General features: G+C 43.2%; 1 protein-coding gene across 1 annotated transcript in view; it reads left to right on the top strand.

The window, feature by feature from the left end:
* LOC121872942 (serine protease filzig-like) overlaps window positions 1-18,370 on the top strand; it is a 78,619-nt gene that overhangs the window by 40,124 nt on the left and 20,125 nt on the right. The window contains exons 6-11 of the mRNA XM_042376083.1: window positions 822-954; window positions 6,567-6,697; window positions 7,030-7,152; window positions 7,509-7,831; window positions 13,717-13,819; window positions 17,974-18,083. Coding sequence (XP_042232017.1) covers window positions 822-954; window positions 6,567-6,697; window positions 7,030-7,152; window positions 7,509-7,831; window positions 13,717-13,819; window positions 17,974-18,083 — 923 coding nt within the window. The remainder of the gene's footprint in view (window positions 1-821; window positions 955-6,566; window positions 6,698-7,029; window positions 7,153-7,508; window positions 7,832-13,716; window positions 13,820-17,973; window positions 18,084-18,370) is intronic.

Below are 18,370 nucleotides of genomic sequence, written 5' to 3'. Positions count from 1 at the left end.
TAGAACCGACCCTCCTTCCTTTGGATGGTGAGATCTTCCAACATAGGACTTCAAACACATCTAATGAAGCCCGTGTTGACGTCAGTGCTCGAGATTCTGGATGCGGGGACAGCGAGCTTTCTTCGACATCAGGATTTTTGATCCCATGGCCGCATGTTACCATAACCTAGCTCTCGATGCTGCACACAGGAGGAACGAGAACGACAAGAGAAGGGCATATGGGGAGAGAATTCAAAACGTTGATCAAGGCAGCTTTACTCCTCTAGTGTTCACAACCTCTGGTGGGATGGGCCCAAGTGCAAGATGTTTCTACGCCAGACTCGCGGAGGTGATCTCCGAACAGAAGCAGCAGCCCAGAAGTTATGTTACAGCCTGGATGAGATGTCGACTGTCTTTCTCTCTCCTTCGGTCGGCTTTGCTCTGCCTTAGGGGAACGAGAGCTTCTGCCCAAACTCCGACAACTGCTGCAGATATTGATCTGCATAGATCTGCGGCTCAACTAATTTAACACAGATAGGATAGCTACTTATGTATTAGGATATATAATATTAAGGTAATAAAATGGCAGCGAAGGTGTGGCTATTGGGGGAGGCTGGAGGCCACGTTCGAAAAAAAAAAGTAGTAGTAGTAGTAGTATAGTAGTAGTAGTGTGTGTGTGTGTGTGTGTTTGGGGTAGAGGTACGGTGGGTGCTGTGTGTGTGTGTGTGTGTTACTCCCAAACTTCCTCCTAACTCTGCTTCTCCTTCCCTAACTCCCCTATTCCATCCCTATCGTATCTACTCTCTCCCTAACTTCTCTACTCCATTCCTAACTCTTCACAGTGGACAAGACCTGCGGCCAAGCGACCACCTCCCACCAGGTGTACTTCAGGAACCCGGGGTACCCCAACAACGACACCGAGGCCAGGACCTGTAACATAGAGATGGAAATCAGCAGGAGGGTGTGTGCTGTCAGGTGAGAGAGAGAGAATATGATGTAGAAGTCAAGTAATACCAAAAGTCTTTCCTTATTCTGTAAAATAAATAAGTAACAGTTAGGATAGCATTCAAGTAACAACTGTCTTCCCATACAATCAAGGAACAATAATTATCTTCCCACATATTCAAGTAACAACAAAAACCTTCCCACAAATTCACGTAACAACGACTATCTTCTCACACATTAAAGAAACAACAATTATCTTCCCAGATATTCAAGTAACAACAACTAACTTCCCAAACATTCAAGTAACAACAACTATTTTCTCACAAATTCAAGTAACAACTACTATGTTCCAACACATTCAAGTAACAGCAACTAGCTTCCCACACAATCAAGTAACAACAACTATCTTCCCACACATTCAAGTAACAACAATTATCTTCCCACACATTCAAGTCACAACAACTATCTTCTCACACATTCAAGTAACAACAACTATCTTCTCACACATTCAAGTAACAACAACTGTCTTCCCACACATTCAAGTAACAGCAACCAGCTTCCCACACATTCAAGTAACAACAATTACCTTCCCACACATTCAAGTAACAACAACTATCCCCCCACACATTCAAGTAACAACAACCATCTTCCCACACATTCAGGTAACAACAATTACCTTCCCACACATTCAAGTAACAACAACTATCCCCCCACACATTCAAGTAACAACAACTATCTTCCCGCATATTCAAGTAACAACAACTAGCTTTCCACATATTCAAGTAACAACAAATAACTTCCTACATATTCAAGTAACAACAACTATCTTCCCACACATTCAAGTAACAACATCTACTTCACACACATTCAATTAACAGCAATTACCTTCCCACACATTCAAGTAACAACTATCTTCCCACACATTCAAGTAACAACAATTATCTTCCCACACATTCAAGTAACAACAACTATCTTTCCACACTTTCAAGTAACGACAACTAACTTCCCACGCATTGAAGTAACAAAAACAATCTTCCCACACATTCAAGTAACAGAAACTATCTTCCCACACATTCAAGTAACAACAACTATCTTCTTACACATTCAAGTAACAACAACTATCTTCCCACACATTCAAGTAACAAGAACTATCTTCTCACACATTCAAGTAACAACAACTATCTTCTCACACATTCAAATAACAGCAACTACCTTCCCACACATTCAACTAAGAGCAACTATCTTCCCGCATATTCAAGTAACAACAACTAGCTTTCCACATATTCAAGTAACAACAACTATCTTTCCACACTTTCAAGTAACGACAACTAACTTCCCACGCATTGAAGTAACAAAAACAATCTTCCCACACATTCAAGTAACAGAAACTATCTTCCCACACATTCAAGTAACAACAACTATCTTCTTACACATTCAAGTAACAACAACTATCTTCCCACACATTCAAGTAACAGCAACCATCTTTCCACACATTCAAGTAACAACAACTATCTTCTCACACATTCAAATAACAGCAACTACCTTCCCACACATTCAACTAAGAGCAACTATCTTCCCGCATATTCAAGTAACAACAACTAGCTTTCCACATATTCAAGTAACAACAACTAACTTCCTACATATTCAAGTAACAACAACTATCTTCCCACACATTAAAGGAACAACAACTATCTTCCCACACATTCAAGTAACAGCAACCATCTTCCCACACATTCAAGTAACAACAACTAACTTCCTACATATTCAAGTAACAACAACTATCTTCCCACACATTAAAGGAACAACAACTAACTTCCTACAAGTAAGGTATAAAAACTTTAATTGTTGGTGACTCACAGGTAAGGTACTTGGACAGAGCCTTTTGTGGTAAAAATAAAAATAGGATGAGGGTGTGTTTGCCAGGAGCTGGGGTGGGGGATATAATTGACAGGAGGGACAATATCTTGTCTGGTAATGGGAACAAACCCATTATCTGCCTCAGTGCAGGAGGCAATGATATTGGCCGGTGTAGGAGTGAGGAGCTTCTTGATAAGTTCAAGGCAGCTATAGATCGTATTAGGACTAAGGGAGGAATCTCTAGCATATGTGGTGTCCTGCCTAGAAGGAGAGTTGGCAATGAATGGTTGTCAAGGGCAGTTGGTGTCATCGGCCGTCTTGACGGATATTGCAAGTCAATATCAGTCCCATTCATTGACAACTGGGACAACTTCTACGGCAGAAGGGACCTTTATGCTAGGGATGGGGTACACCTGTCTCGGGATGGGGTGGCAACCCTGGCTAGAGGGGCCAGTTCAAAAGATATCGAAGTCTTTAAACTGCTAGGGGAACATATGGACACAGGGGTGGAGGAGACTGCAGTGGGAGCGGGTAAACAATGTGAAAGATTACAGGGAAATAATGTTAGGAATGATGACAAAACTACATTAGACAGGGAGTTTAAAACTAAACGCGGTAAAGGGAGGACTCGGAACACGACTAACTTAAATGTCTACTACGCGAACAGTAGAAGTATGAGAAACAAAATGGATGATATTAGGGCCTTGGTATGTACCGAAAAAATCGATATAATAGCATTCACTGAAACATGGATCAACCTAGACTCACGTGAGTTACCTGTCGAATACCAAGTTGCGGATTAGAAATTGTTCCATACCGATAGGCCTTTCAGGAAAGGAGGCGGAGTAGCCATCTATGTCAGGGATAACCTGAAGTGCGAAATAAATAGGGAAATAAAAACTGAGCGGAATACAGAAACAATTTGGATAGAATTAATCGACGGTATGGAAAAATTAATCATAGGAGTAATATATAGACCTCCCAACCTTGATAGAGTTAATGAGCGACTTATCTGGGATGAAATGCGCAGGGCTTCCATACACAACAAAGTCTGTATAGTAGACGATTTTAACAATGGCCAAATAGATTGGAATGACCTTCCGGGTAACTCAGTATCAGAGGATTTCCTCGAAACGATCCAGGACTGCTTCCTAAGTCAACATATAACCGAACCCAACCGGGGTAATAATATACTCGATTTAGTTCTGTCGAACAGAGAAAACCTCATTAGCAATGTCGAGGTAGGGAACGAACTTGCAAACAGCGATCACAAAAAAATTAGATTCCAGTTAGATTTTCAGGTCAGACGTAAAGGGAATTCCATTAATGTCCCAGATTTCAGAAGGGCAGACTTTGATAGTTTAAAGAGACAGCTAAGAGAGGGGATGTCACGCTTGGGTTCGAGCCTGACAGATGACACCGACCTGATAACGAGATCTGAGATTGCCGAGTTCACGACAATTTAAATAATGAGTTACTTAATACACAAAGGCAGAACATACCATACAAAAAACTCAGATCAGACAACAATGACCCTAAATGGATAAATATGTATTCAAAGAGCATTATTGGCCAAAGAAGGGCTATAGGTAGAAGGATAAATCATGTGAAATTTACCTCCGGGAGTATTATAAGGTACTGGCCTGTAGGGAGGGCTAAGACAGAGATAAGAAAAGCGAAGAGGAACTATGAACTGAAGATAGCTGGGGAGGCGAAAACAAACCCCAAAGGATTCTACCAAATGTATCAAACTAAAACACGAGATAAGATTGGACCAATACATTCAGATACCGGCGAGCTAACTGATAACGACGGAGAAATGAGCAATAATCTGAATAAATATTTTTCTACAGTTTTCACCACCGAAAATTTAAACATGATACCCGAGGCACCGACTCTGTTCAGAGATAGTGAAGAAAACAAATTAAGCAAGATAGTAGTGACTAGTAACGATGTTAATAAGCAAATAGACAAACTGAAGCCTAATAAGTCACCTGGTCCCGATGAGATATTTGCCAGAGTATTAAAGGAATGTAAGGAAGAGCTTAGTATGCCATTAGTAAAGCTGTTTAACATGTCATTAAAAACAGGTGTAGTACCAGAATCCTGGAGGATAGCAAGTGTAATACCGATTTTCAAACAGGGAATAGATCACTATCCTCTAACTACCGCCCAATCAGTCTAACATCAACAGTAGGTAAATTACTAGAATCAATTATTTCAAACTCTATTCGAAACCACCTGGAGAAGCACAAGTTGATCAATGATTCCCAACATGGCTTCACAAGCGGGCGTTCATGTCTAACTAATCTATTAACATTCTTTTCATCAGTTTTCGAATCGGTGGACGAGGGGCACAATTATGATGTGGTATATCTCGACTTTAGCAAAGCCTTCAACAGAGTCCCCCACGAAAGACTAATTAGAAAGGTAGAAGCGCATGGCATCAAAGGTAATATCCTTAAATTCATTAGGGCGTGGTTACGGGACAGGAAACAGCGAGTGAGCATAAACCGCACTAAATCACATTGGAGCAACGTCACTAGTGGAGTTCCGCAAGGCTCAGTACTTGGACCATTATTATTTATTATATACATAAACGACATAGATATCGGCATAGACAGCAACATAAGTAAATTTGCTGATGACACTAAAATAGGACGTATAATTAAATCTGACGAGGACTCTGCAAAACTACAAGAAGATCTACACAACTTTTTCGAATGGTCTGAAAAATGGCAGATGAAATTCAATGTGGACAAATGTAAAGTACTCAGTATAGGAGATGTAAATAGGGAACCAGATCCCAGATGAACAACGATGCCATTGTGGAAGCAGAGTGTGAGAGAGATTTAGGAGTAATGATAAATAGGTATCTTAAGCCAAGTAAACAATGTGTGTTTGCTCGTAACAAGTCTAATAAAGTACTTGGGTTCATACAAAGGAGTGTTAGTTACAAGACAAGCGAGGTCATCTTAAAATTATATCTAGCGCTTGTGAGACCTCACCTGGATTACGCAGTTCAGTTCTGGTCACCGTATTACAGAATGGATATAGAATCCTTGGACAGAATCCAGAGGAGAATGACAAGACTAATCCAGGGCATTAGGAACCTTGAATACAGAGACAGGTTAAAGCATCTTAATTTGGACTGCATCGAGAGACGTAGAGTGAGGGGCGACATGATAGAGGTGTATAAATGGAAGTCAGGGTTAAACAAAGGGGACAGTACAAAGGTACTCAAACTATCCAACCAGGAGCGAACTCGTAACAATGGTTTTAAATTAGACAAATTTAGATTTCGGCGTGAAATAGGTAAACACTGGTTTGGAAACAGAGTAGTGGATGAATGGAACAAGTTACCAAATATCATCATTAACTCGAACACGCTGGATAGCTTCAAACATAGGTTGGATGCTTATATGAGCAATAGGGGTTGGTATAAACGGGACTGCCCAATATGGGTCAATAGGCCCGCTGCAGTTTCCTCCATTCTTTTGTTCTTATGTTCTTATATTCAAGTAACAATAAGTATCTTCCCACACATTCAAATAACAGCAACTACCTTCCCACACATTCAACTAAGAGCAAATATCTTCCCGCATATTCAAGTAACAACAACTCGGTTTCCATACATTCAAGTAACAACAACAATCTTCCCACACATTCAAGTAACAACGACCATATTCCCACACATTTACGTAACAGCAATTTCTTCCCACTCATTCAAGTAACATCAACTATCTTTCCACACATTCAAGTAACAACTCCCCCTTCTCTTACAGGATGACCTTCCACAAGTTCCTGCTGGCGCGGTACGAGGATGGTGTGTGTATAAGAGACACATTGACCATCCTGGGTACAAGCATCAACGACCCCGTCACTCCTGTCTGTGGCAACATGACCTCTTGGATTAGTACGTTCTACACTTGTTTCCTGTGGGGGGGGGCGAGAGATATGAGACGGAGGGGGTGAGGGACGGGAGGGACGGGAGGGGTGTGAGAGACGGGAAGGGGTATGAGGGACGGGCGGGGGTGTAAAGGACAGGGGTATGTATGGGGGAGCGGGAGGGGTGTAAGGGACGGAAGAGGGTGTGAGGGACGTGGGGTGTGACGGACAGGATGGGTGAGATGGACGGGAGAGGTGTAAAGGGATGGAGTGAGTTATGAGGGACGAGGTGAGGTGTGGGGGACGAGGTGAGGTGTGAGGGACGGCTATGGGTTAATAAATTTTTCTTTTCTGTTACAGCAACTTTCGCGGTGAAGGAGAGGACCCGCTTGACGCTGGCTATGGTATTGCAGGGCATCCCCGCCTACACCTTCTCCATAGGTCTTACCCAGCTCGCTTGCGACAACATTCCCCCATTCCAGTGTAAGTCGGACTACCTCAGACATCACCCCACCTCTATTCTGTTCACTGCCTTTGTGCTCATTCATGTCCAGGGTTAAATGTCCACTTTCTTGTGCTCATGTCCAGGGATAAATTACCCCACACCTATTAAACTGAAAGTGTCCTCTTAATAGTGTTATGTCCAAAAGAAAGTAAATGTTCTCCAGTTCTGCCCTCGTACTAGACAGTCTCTTTCTCTATCCACATTGCACCTCTTTCACGCCCATACCAAACTCCTTCATCATAACCTATCACACTAATTCTGCACATCTCTCACAAACTGCCTCCACACACACACACAAACACACACCATCATTCTTGCCTCTTCTCCCCCACAGCTCCTACGTATGCAGGTATCAGGAACGCTGAAGCTGAGAAGTACATCCCCACCACCACTACCACCGAGGCCCCTACCACTACCGAGGACCCCACCACAGTCGAGAACCCCACCACCGTCGAGGGCCCCACCACCGTCGACCCTACCACAGCCACCGACACCACAGAGGAAACGACTACCGTGATGAATGTGGTACGGGGAACTTCAAGCGAAGTGACGACCTCGGAGTCGGTGGTGACGACCACGGAGTCGGTGGTGACGACCACGGAGTCGGTGCCTACGACCCTTATGCCTGGCAAGCTACCCATGCCTCCTAATGACGAGGTGAGAGAGAGAGAGAGAGAGAGAGAGAGAGAGAGAGAGAGAGAGAGAACTGAATGGTGTGTGTGTGTGTGTGTGTGTGTGTGTGTGTGAAATAATAATAATATAAAATAATTAACGGTTATTGAAAAAGTTCTGCAGACCGAAGGCTGAAAATATACATTGGACAAAAATGACTTATTACATACAAAGACATGGGGAGGGTGGGTCGTTTAACAAAAGCTTTCATTACTGAAAGGAGAAGGAACATGAATTGAACATACAAATTATTATAGTTTACAGTTGATTGCCCGGGCCTGGGCTGGTCATGGAGACATCGGGTGGTGTGGTGTGGTTTTCACGTGGTGTAGTAACTCGTCCTCGAGTGTTGATATAAATAATAATAATAATAATAATAATAATAATAATAATAATAATAATAATAATAATTAACGGTTTATTGAAAAAGTTCTGCAGCCCGAAGGCTGAAAATATACATTGGACATAAATGATTTATTACATACAGTACATTGGTGGTTTAACAAAAGCCTTCATTAGAGGAAGGTAAGGGAACTTACAGTGAACAAACAGATTAATGTTTACAGTGGAGGTCACGTATGTCACATTGGTTGAGGTGTTGAACAGCAAACACGAAGTGTAGTACCTCCCTCACAGATGGTGTTATGAGGGACCTGACGTGGTGTAGTAACTCCCTCACAGATGGTGTTATGAGGGACCTGATGTAGTGTAGTACCTCCCTCACAGATGGTATTATGAGGGGCCTGACGTAGTGTAGTACCTCCCTCACAGATGGTGTAAAAGGGGCCTGACGTGGTGTAGTAGTTTCCTCATAGATGGTGCTATGAGGGGCCTGACGTGGTGTAGTAACTCCCTCACAGATGGTGTTATGAGGGGCCTCACGTGGTGTAGTAGTTCCCTCACAGTTGGTGTTATATGAGTGAGGTGTGGTCCCAGGCCTCCCTATCGTGGACGGATTAACACATCGCTGCTTGTTGTTGAGTCTCACGTGCAGTTATCACTGGGTACCTGGGACCTCACTGTGTGAAGGTTAACTTGGGTACGACTCAGCTGTTACTGTTGAGTTGTTCTCACTGACTTGAGCACTGTTCACCAATATTCAACACTGGTTCCATTCCTTTCCTAAATGAAATTGTAACTTCTGGCGAGAACTTGTTGATATTCCGGTGGGGAGGAGGGGTTCAGGGGAGGGAGTTGGTAAAGGCCAACTTAACAGTTGACATGGCTGCTCTCAGAGGAGCGCCAGGTACATCTTGATCCTTCAGTGGTCGAGGATGAAGTGAAGGACGTCACGTGTTCATGGAGACATTGGGTGGTGTGGTGTTCACGTGGTGTAGTAACTCGTCCTCGAGTGTTAATATGAAAGACCTCACGTGGTCATGAGGACACCGGATGGTGTGGTGTTCACGCGGTGCAGCAACCCGTCTTCAGATGTTGACATGAAGGACCTCACGTGGTCATGGAGGCATCGGGTGGTGTGGTGTTCACGTGGTGCAGTAACTCGTCCATAGGTGTTAATATGAAGGACCTCACGTGGTCATGGGGACACGGTGTGGTGTGGGGTGGTGTCACAGCATCTCACTCTGCTGGATAGTGTTGTGTTATCTCGTAGTCAGGTGTGAAGCCGACCCACTGTTGTTCCCATGGTGGATTGAATAGCACCTCCTGGTCAGAAGATGGTGGTCAGTTCCCAGGGGTGCTTATCTCAGTGGTGGGTCACTACTCTCACTGGCATTGTCTGGTGCTGAATTCACTGGCTTAAACACTGCTCATTACTGTTCAACACTGATCCCACTTCTTTCCGAAACGAAATTGTCACTTTTGATTATGTTGATATCCCGGTAGTGAGGATGGGTCGGGGAGAGGGACTTGAGGAGTGGGGCCGAACATGGCCAAGGGGGGCCGCTGCTAAGCAGGGCCTGGAAGGTCTTGACCCTCCGGTTGTCAAGGATGTAGTGTGTGTGTGTGTGTGTGTGAATTCCTTTTTTTTTTACAGGCATTAGCCTACCCGGACACAAGTCAATGACCCACTTCGGGGCCTGGGGACGAAAATATAATAATAATAATAATACATCTGTAATAATAATAATAATATTAATAATAATAATAATAATAATAATAATAATAATAATAATAATAATAATAATAATAATAATAATAATAATAATAATAATAATAATAATAATTATACTACTACTACTACTACTACTACTTTTTTTTTATAGTGGCCTCCAGCCTCCCCCAATAGCCACACTTTCGCCACCATTTAATTACCTTAATATTAAATATCCTAATACATAAGTAGCTATCCTATCTGTGTTAAATTAGTTAAGCCGCAGATCTATGCAGCATTCAGTGACAGTAGCCTCATAGTCAATATCTGCAGCAGTTGTCGGAGTTTGGGCAGAAGCTCTCGTTCCCCTAAGGCAGAGCAAAGCCGACCGAAGGAGAGAGAAAGACAGTCGACATCTCATCCAGGCTGTAACATAACTTCTGGGCTGCTGCTTCTGTTCGGAGATCACCTCCGAGAGTCTAGCAGTCTGGAGTAGAAACATCTTGCACTTGGGCCCATCCCACCAGAGGTTGTGAACACTAGAGGAGTGAAGCTGCCTTGATCAACATTTTGAATTCTCTCCCCATATGCCCGTCTCTTGTCGTTCTCGTTCCTCCTATGTGCAGCATCGAGAGCTAGGTTACGGTGACAAGCGGCCATGGGATCAAAAATCCTGATGTCGAAGAAAGCTCGCTGTCCCCGCGTCCAGAATCCTCGAGCACTGACGTCCACACGGGCTTCGTTAGATGTGTTTGAAGTCCTGTGTTGGAAGATCTCGCCATCCAGTGGAAGGAGGGTCGGTTCTACCATGACGTCCCGGCAGATTTCCTTCAACATATTTGCTGTGAGATCCCTTACCTCGTCATGCCTCATGCATATGAAGCCCCCCTTCTTGCAGACCATGGCGTGATCGCCATCATAGGAAGAGCCACACACGCATTGGGAGGGCAAACCATCTACTGGCCAACCGTACCTTAGAGCAATGGCATCTGTAAATTCTTGTTTGTTAAGGCTGAAACCATTTGCCCTTATCGGTAACGTAGTTAACCAGTTCGAGGCGCCCACCTCCTGCGCTATAGCTACTTTTTTTGTCAAATTTTCTGGAACCTGCAGCAATAGTTGCTGCAACATGTCATTTTGGCAGTGCTGCCGATCTGTTGTAATGGACCTACGGATCTTATTTACTTCGCTGGTGTCCACTTCCCCTGTTGCATTCTGGGCTATTATGTGGTCAGTGAGGGCTGCCGTGAGCTATAGTGAATTCTGATGTTCAGTGTCAGCAATCTCCTCTGGATTAGTTAGTCCCATCCCTCCCAGTCTTGGTGGAAGTGCAAGAAGTGTTCTTTCTGCAGGGGTTAAGTCAGGGTGTTTCACTAGTTTGGGAATGAACTTGACACTGATGGCTTCTTCCAGAGGGTGGAGGAGGGGTCCGATATCAGGGATGGTACGCATCAGGTAGTTCCAGCGATGCTTGACTCCATGGGTGAATGCTGCAAAGGCCGCATGTGGCTCTGTGTTAGCAATCTCAGATAGAGCTTGGATTACGCTAACCCACTCATTCACCTTTCCCGCTACGTACTCGGTCTTGAAGTCCGTAGTGCCAATTACTGCGCCTAGATGTCTTTGGCCGTCCTTAGTTATTTTGACTTCACTTCCGCCAAAAACCTCCAATGCCCGTTCGTAATGTTCTGGCTTCACGATGAGGAAGGACTTGCTGGCGTTTGGGTGGTACCCTATTTGTGGACCTCGCGATGTTACCAGGTCCCACCACTTTTTGATGCCCTCCACTTTTCCTGCTCCTGTAAGGTCATCAGCATATGCCACTTGTTTGACCCCAGTTGTTTCAAATTTTAGTTCTTGTTGGAGCACTGATAGGCCTATTGCATACATTGCCATTGCAACGGGGTCCCCCTGTGTTGTTCCCTCGGTCGACTGTAGGATGGTATCACCTCGTAGAGCCTTGTTGTTTACTATGTAGAGGTCTGAAGGATTCCTATACGAATTTTCAACATACATCGCAAAGCTAGGACACTTGATCTTGATGTTGTGCAGTGCAGCCTTGCGGTTAAGTATGTTGAATGCGTTTGAAGCATCCACCAGGAGAACGGCCTCACAATCACGCTGCTCAAATATCAATCTCATGGCGTGAATGGCCGCCTCCCCACCAGCCTGGTGGCCAGCACACACTTGTAGGTTCCCTGCTGCTGCCCTGACATCATCCTTTACCACCTCCATTATGCACTTTCCGATGATCCGCCTCAGCACTTCCCCCACCCCTATAGGTCTACATCCTGGTTTCTTTTCCAGAGGAATAAGGCGGCAGGCCGTCAGAGCCTGGAGGTGATGGCAGCAAGAGGATGCAAGCTTTCTTGCAAGGGCGGCAATGGCAGTGCAGAGATCGCTTGCTACAGGGCCAAACTTGTTTGTGCTGAGGATGACTCTCCAACCGTTTGCATCCAGACCTGAAGGGCCGGCTCCTCCTCGAGTCTTCAGTGCCTTTTTCCACACCATCTCTCCTGTTATTTTCTCGAACAGGACAGCATTTGGTGGGATATAGTCACCCTGGAACCTGATGCCTTCATCTTCGCTTGCAGGGGGATGTTTCTCTTTCAATAGTTTTAATGTCTCTCTGTTTATTGGCATCACTCCACCGGAGGATTCCTGTGTGAGAGATCTTACCGCGAGAGACACTTTTCCCACACGCATTTTGTTTCCAAATTTTCTTGCCACGTCATCGGTGTTTTGCTTTCCGTCACCCGTAAATTTTAGTCTCTCCTGCAGTGTTCTTGCTTCACATAGGAGATCATCTAGGGCCCCAGTCTGCCACATTGTCAATCTTCTCTTCATTGCTGCCACATTTTCTTTGTGCTTAGCCTTTGTGTGTGTCCTCTGACAAAATAGATGTGGTATTATTGCCAGTATTTGAAGAGCTAGGGGGGCGAGGAAGCGGTCCTGAGTGTAATCAGACATGAAGCGAGTCATCTCCCGAATCATTTCTTTGGTGGCCGCACACTTGGGTGGTTCAAATAAGTTAGCGGGCGACCACTTGACAATTTCTGAATAGGTTTCTTTGACCCATATGTCTGCATTTTCCATCGACATGCCATTCCACTGAGGTGGCTGTCTCTCATTCTCCTCGTGGACATCTGCTACTAAGGGAGCAGCATTAATTAGTACTACATTTTCGGGTTGAGTAGACTCACTGCTATCATTTCGGATATCATCGGGTAGTTGGGTCCCGGCGATATCCACTGTGGCCACCTGTGTTGGCTCCCTGCGACGTGGGTTCTGACACTGGTCTCGCTTCTTGCAATCCACTACTATTACTACTACTACTACTAATAATAATAATAGTAATAATTATAATAATTATAATAATTATAATAATAATAATAATAATAATAATAATAATAATAATAATAATAATAATAATAATAATAATAATAATAATAATTAAAAAAAGAAGAAAAGATCAAGAGTGAGAAACAATTTGTGTTTGTTGTGTTGTCAAAGTAAGAGAAACAATTGAGACCCTGCATTTGTGTGTAAATGAGGTAGAAAGTCAGGTCAGCAACCTGGGACCTGGTAAAAAATGTTGTGATGCCATATGGCAGCAGGGTCTACCATTAGACTACACATTATGCTTTCAGTATCTTCCTAGGCGGTAGTACCTCCCTGTTTGATAGCTGCCTATTACCTACTACCTATAAATAATGACATAGTCCTTCATCAGCAGGTAACTCATTAAACTCCCACCTCTAGAGGTACTGTACCCTGGCCATCTTCACCCAGACTATACTGTATACCTCATTAATAGGTGCTCATCAGGGCGGCGCTCCCGGAACTTGAGAGCGAGGAAGAGGAAGGAGTTTACACCGGATCTATCGGCACCACCCCAGCCATATCCGCTTTTAGGAGAAGTAAGTCCTCTGACACACCGGTTACTGACGTCACAACACTCCTTAACTTTAATATGACGTCACAGCACACTCCTTGATTATTATGACGTCACAACACACTCCTTGACTTATAACGACACTACAACACATTCTTTGACTTTATTATGACGTCACAACACACTCCTTGACTTTATCATGACGCCCCAACACACTCCTTGACTTTATTATGACATCACAACACACCTCATTGACTTTATTATGACGTCACAACACATTCCTTGACTTATTATGACGTCACAACACACCCCTTACCTTTATTAAGACGTCACAATATAAGAACATAAAAACAAAAGAATGGAGGAAACTGCAGCGGGCCTATTGGCCCATACTGGGCAGTCCCGTTTACACCCAACCCCTATTGCTCATATAAGCATCCAACCTATGTTTGAAGCTATTCAGCGTATTTGAGTTAATGATGATATTTGGTAACTTGTTCCATTCATCCACTACTCTGTTTCCAAACCAGTGTTTACCTATTTCACGCCTAAATGTAAATTTGTCTAATTTAAAACCATTGCTACGAGTTTGCTCCTGGTTGGATAATTTGAGTACCTTTGTAATGTCCCCTTTGTTTAGCCCTGACTTCCACTTATACACCTCTATCAGGTCGCCCCTCGCTCTACGTCTCTCGAGGGAGTGCAAATTAAGATGCGTTAACCTGTCTCTATACTCAAGGTTCCTAATGCCCGGGATTAGTCTTGTCATTCTCCTCTGAATTCTTTCCAAGGATTCTATATCCATTCTGTAATACGGTGACCAGAACTGAACTGCATAATCCAGGTGTGGTCTCACAAGCGCAAGATACAGTTTTAGGATGACCTCGCTAGTCTTGTAACTAACACTCCTTTGTATGAACCCAAGTACTTTATTAGCCTTGTTAGGAGCAAAAACATATTGTTTACTTGGCTAAAGGTTCCTACTTATCATTACTCTTAAATCTTTCTCGCAGTCGGATTTCTCTATGGCATCGTTGTTCATCTGGAATCTGGTTTCCCTGTTTACATCTCCTATACTGAGTACTTTACATTTGTCCACGTTGAATTTCATCTGCCATTTTTCAGACCATTCTAAAAATTTGTTTAGATCTTCCTGTAGTTTTGCGTAGTCCTCGTCAGATTTAATAACACGTCCTATTTTAGTGTCATCTATGTCGTTTATGTATATAATAAATAATAAATGGTCCAAGGACTGAGCCTTGGGGAACTCCACTTGTGAAGTTGCTCCAATGGGACTTAGTGCCGTTAATGCTCACTCGCTGTTTCCTGTCCTGTAACCACGCCCTAATCCATTTAAGGATATTACCTTTGATGCCATGTGCTTCTACCTTTCTAATTAGTCTTTCGTGGGGGACTCTGTCAAAGGCTTTGCTAAAGTCGAGATATACCACATCATAATTGTGCCCCTCGTCCACCGTTTCGAAAACTGATGAAAAGAATGTTAATAGATTAGTTAGACAAGAACGTCCGCTTGTGAAGCCATGCTGGGAATCATTGATCAGTCCGTGCTTCTCCAGGTGATTTCGAATAGAGTTTGAAATGATTGCTTCCAGTAATTTGCCTACTATTGATGTTAGACTGATTGGGCGGTAGTTAGAGGATAGTGATCTATCCCCCTTCTTGAAAATCGGTATTACATTAGCTATCCTCCAGGATTCTGGTACTACACCTGTTTTTAAGGACATGTTAAACAACTTTGCTAAGGGCATACTAAGCTCTTCTTTACATTCCTTTAATACTCTGGCAAATATCTCATCGGGACCAGGTGACTTATTAGGCTTTAGTTTGTCTATTTGCTTACTAACATCGTTACTAGTCACTACTATCTCGCTTAATTTGTTTTCTTCACTATCTCTGAATAGAGTCAGTGCCTCGGGTATCATGTTTAAATTTTCGGTGGTGAAAACTGTTGAAAAATATTTATTCAAATTATTGCTCATTTCTCCGTCGTTATCAGTGAGCTCACCGATATCTGACCTTATTGGTCCAATTTTTTCTCGTGTTTTAGTTTGATACATTTGGTAGAATCCTTTGGGGTTAGTCTTCGCCTCCCTTGCTATCCTTACCTCATTATTCCTCTTGGCTTTCCTTATCTCGCATTTAACCCTACTCGCCAATACCGTATAATAATCCCAGAGGAAAATTTCGCCAAGATTAATCCTTCTACCTATAGCCTTCCTTTGGCCAATGATGTTCTTTAAATAATTATTTATCCATTTAGGGTCAATGGTGTCTGACCTGAGTTTTTTGTATGGTATGTTCTGTCTTTGTGCATTAAATAACTCATTATTTAAATTGTCGTGGAACTCGGCAATCTAAGATCTCGTTATCAGGTTGGTGTCATCTGTCAGGTTCACGGCCAAGCGCGACACCCCCTCACTCAGCTGCCTCTTTAAACTGTCAAGTTTGCCCTTCTGAAATCTGGTACTTTAGTGGAATTTTCCTTACTTCTGCCCTGAAAATCTAACTGGAATCTAATTTCTTTGTGATCGCTGCTTGCAAGTTCGTTCCCTACCTCGACATTGCTAATGAGGTTTTCTCTGTTCGACGGAACTAAATCGAGTATGTTATTTTCCAGGGTGGGATCGGTTATATGTTGACTTAGGAAACAGTCCTGGATCGTCTCGAGAAAATCCTCTGATTCTGAGTTACCCGTAAGGTCAGTCCAATCTATTTGGCCAAGGTTAAAGTCGCCTACTATACAGACTTTGTTGTGTATGGAAGCCCTGCGCATTTCATCCCAGATAAGTCGCTCATGGACTCTATTAAGATTGGGACGTCTATATATTACTCCTGTGATTAATTTTTCCCTACCGTCGATTAATTCTTTCCAAATTGTTTCTGTATTCCGCTCAGTTTTTATTTCCTTATTTATTTCACACTTCAGATTATCCCTAACATAGATTGCTACTCGGCCTCCTTTCCTGGTCTGCCTATCGGTATGGAACAATTTGTAACCCGCAATTTGGTATTCGAACTGTAACTCACGTGAGTCTAGGTTGATGCATGTTTCAGTGAATGCTATTATATAGATTTTTTCGGTACATACCAAGGCTCTAATATCATCCATTTTGTTTCTCATACTTCTACTGTTCGCGTAGTAGACATTTAAGTTAGTCGTATTCTGAGTCCTCACTTTACCGCGTTTAGTTTTAAACTCCCTGTCAAATTTAGTTTTGTCATCATTCCTAACACTATTTCCCTGTAATCTTTCACTTTGTTTACCCGCTCTCAATGCAGTCTCCTTCACCCCCGTGCCCATATGTTCCCCTAGCAGTTTAAAGACTTCGATATCCTTTTAACTGCCCCCTCTAGAGACCCAGCCAGGGTTGCTACCCCATCTCGAGAGAGGTGCACCCCATCCCTAGAATAAAGGTCCCTTCTGCCGTAGAAGTTGTCCCAGTTGTCAATAAATGGGACTGATATTGACTTACAATATCTGTCAAGACGGTCGTTGACACCAACTGCCCTTGACAACCATTCACTGCCAACTCTCCTTCTAGGCAGGACACCGCATATGATAGGGATCCCTCCCTTAGTCCTAATACGATCTATAGCTGCCTTGAACTTATCAAGAAGCTCCTCGCTCCTACACCGGCCAATATCATTGCTTCCTGCACTGAGGCAGATAATGGGTTTGTTCCCATTACCAGACAAGATATTGTCCATCCTGTCACTTATATCCCCCATCCCAGCTCCTGGCAAACACACCCTCATCCTATTTTTGTTTTTGTCACAAAAAGCCCTGTCCACTTACCTTACCTGTGAGTCACCAACAATTAAAGTTTTTATACCTTCCTTGTCAGCCCTGTCCCTGACTGTACTAACGTCCAATTCGAACATACTCCTTGACGTTTTTTTGACGTCACAACACACTCCTTGACATCTGTACCTTCTGTATCCACTTTACGAAGCAGGTGACTTGTTCACGCCCTTACTTCCAAATCGATAATTTAAGCAACATCACCTGGTTGAAAGTACTGTATTTAAACGTAAATATTAAAGTTAGCATGAACTAAAAACAGTTATTCATATCATAAACAAAATTGGGTAAATAATTTTTATCACAAACGGATGAGAAAGAGATATTTCCATTAATGGAGTGCGTTGTTTTCACAGCATTCGAATTGCTGAAGGTGAACGAAAAATGCTGGCAGTATTATGACGAACCTCCCACCTTCAGGGTCATCGGCGGCTTCTATGCCAACCTCAACGAGTACCCATGGCAGGTAGGTCCTTCCTTTGTCACTTAGAATATTCTTTAAATGTTGTTACAGTAAGTGTCACGCATAAACAGTGGTCACTGGTCAAGGGGGCAGTGAAATTTTGCTCAAAGCTGCACTCTTCAGGCATTGTTCCTTATACATATCTAAGACTCCATGCCAAATTTGAAGCTGATATGTCGAGGTTTAGTCTGCCGCATTTTCTACTGAAATTTTTAAATTTACCTACAGTACTAGCCAAACAGCCGCTGTGGCGGTGCAATGTTCTGTTCAGTGTTTATCAACTTTTTTTT

This window comes from Homarus americanus, unplaced genomic scaffold (genome assembly GCF_018991925.1).
Source record: "Homarus americanus isolate GMGI-L3 unplaced genomic scaffold, GMGI_Hamer_2.0 scaffold11022, whole genome shotgun sequence".
Taxonomy (NCBI): Eukaryota; Metazoa; Arthropoda; class Malacostraca; order Decapoda; family Nephropidae; genus Homarus; species Homarus americanus.
This window is presented reverse-complemented; position numbering and strand designations above follow the sequence as displayed.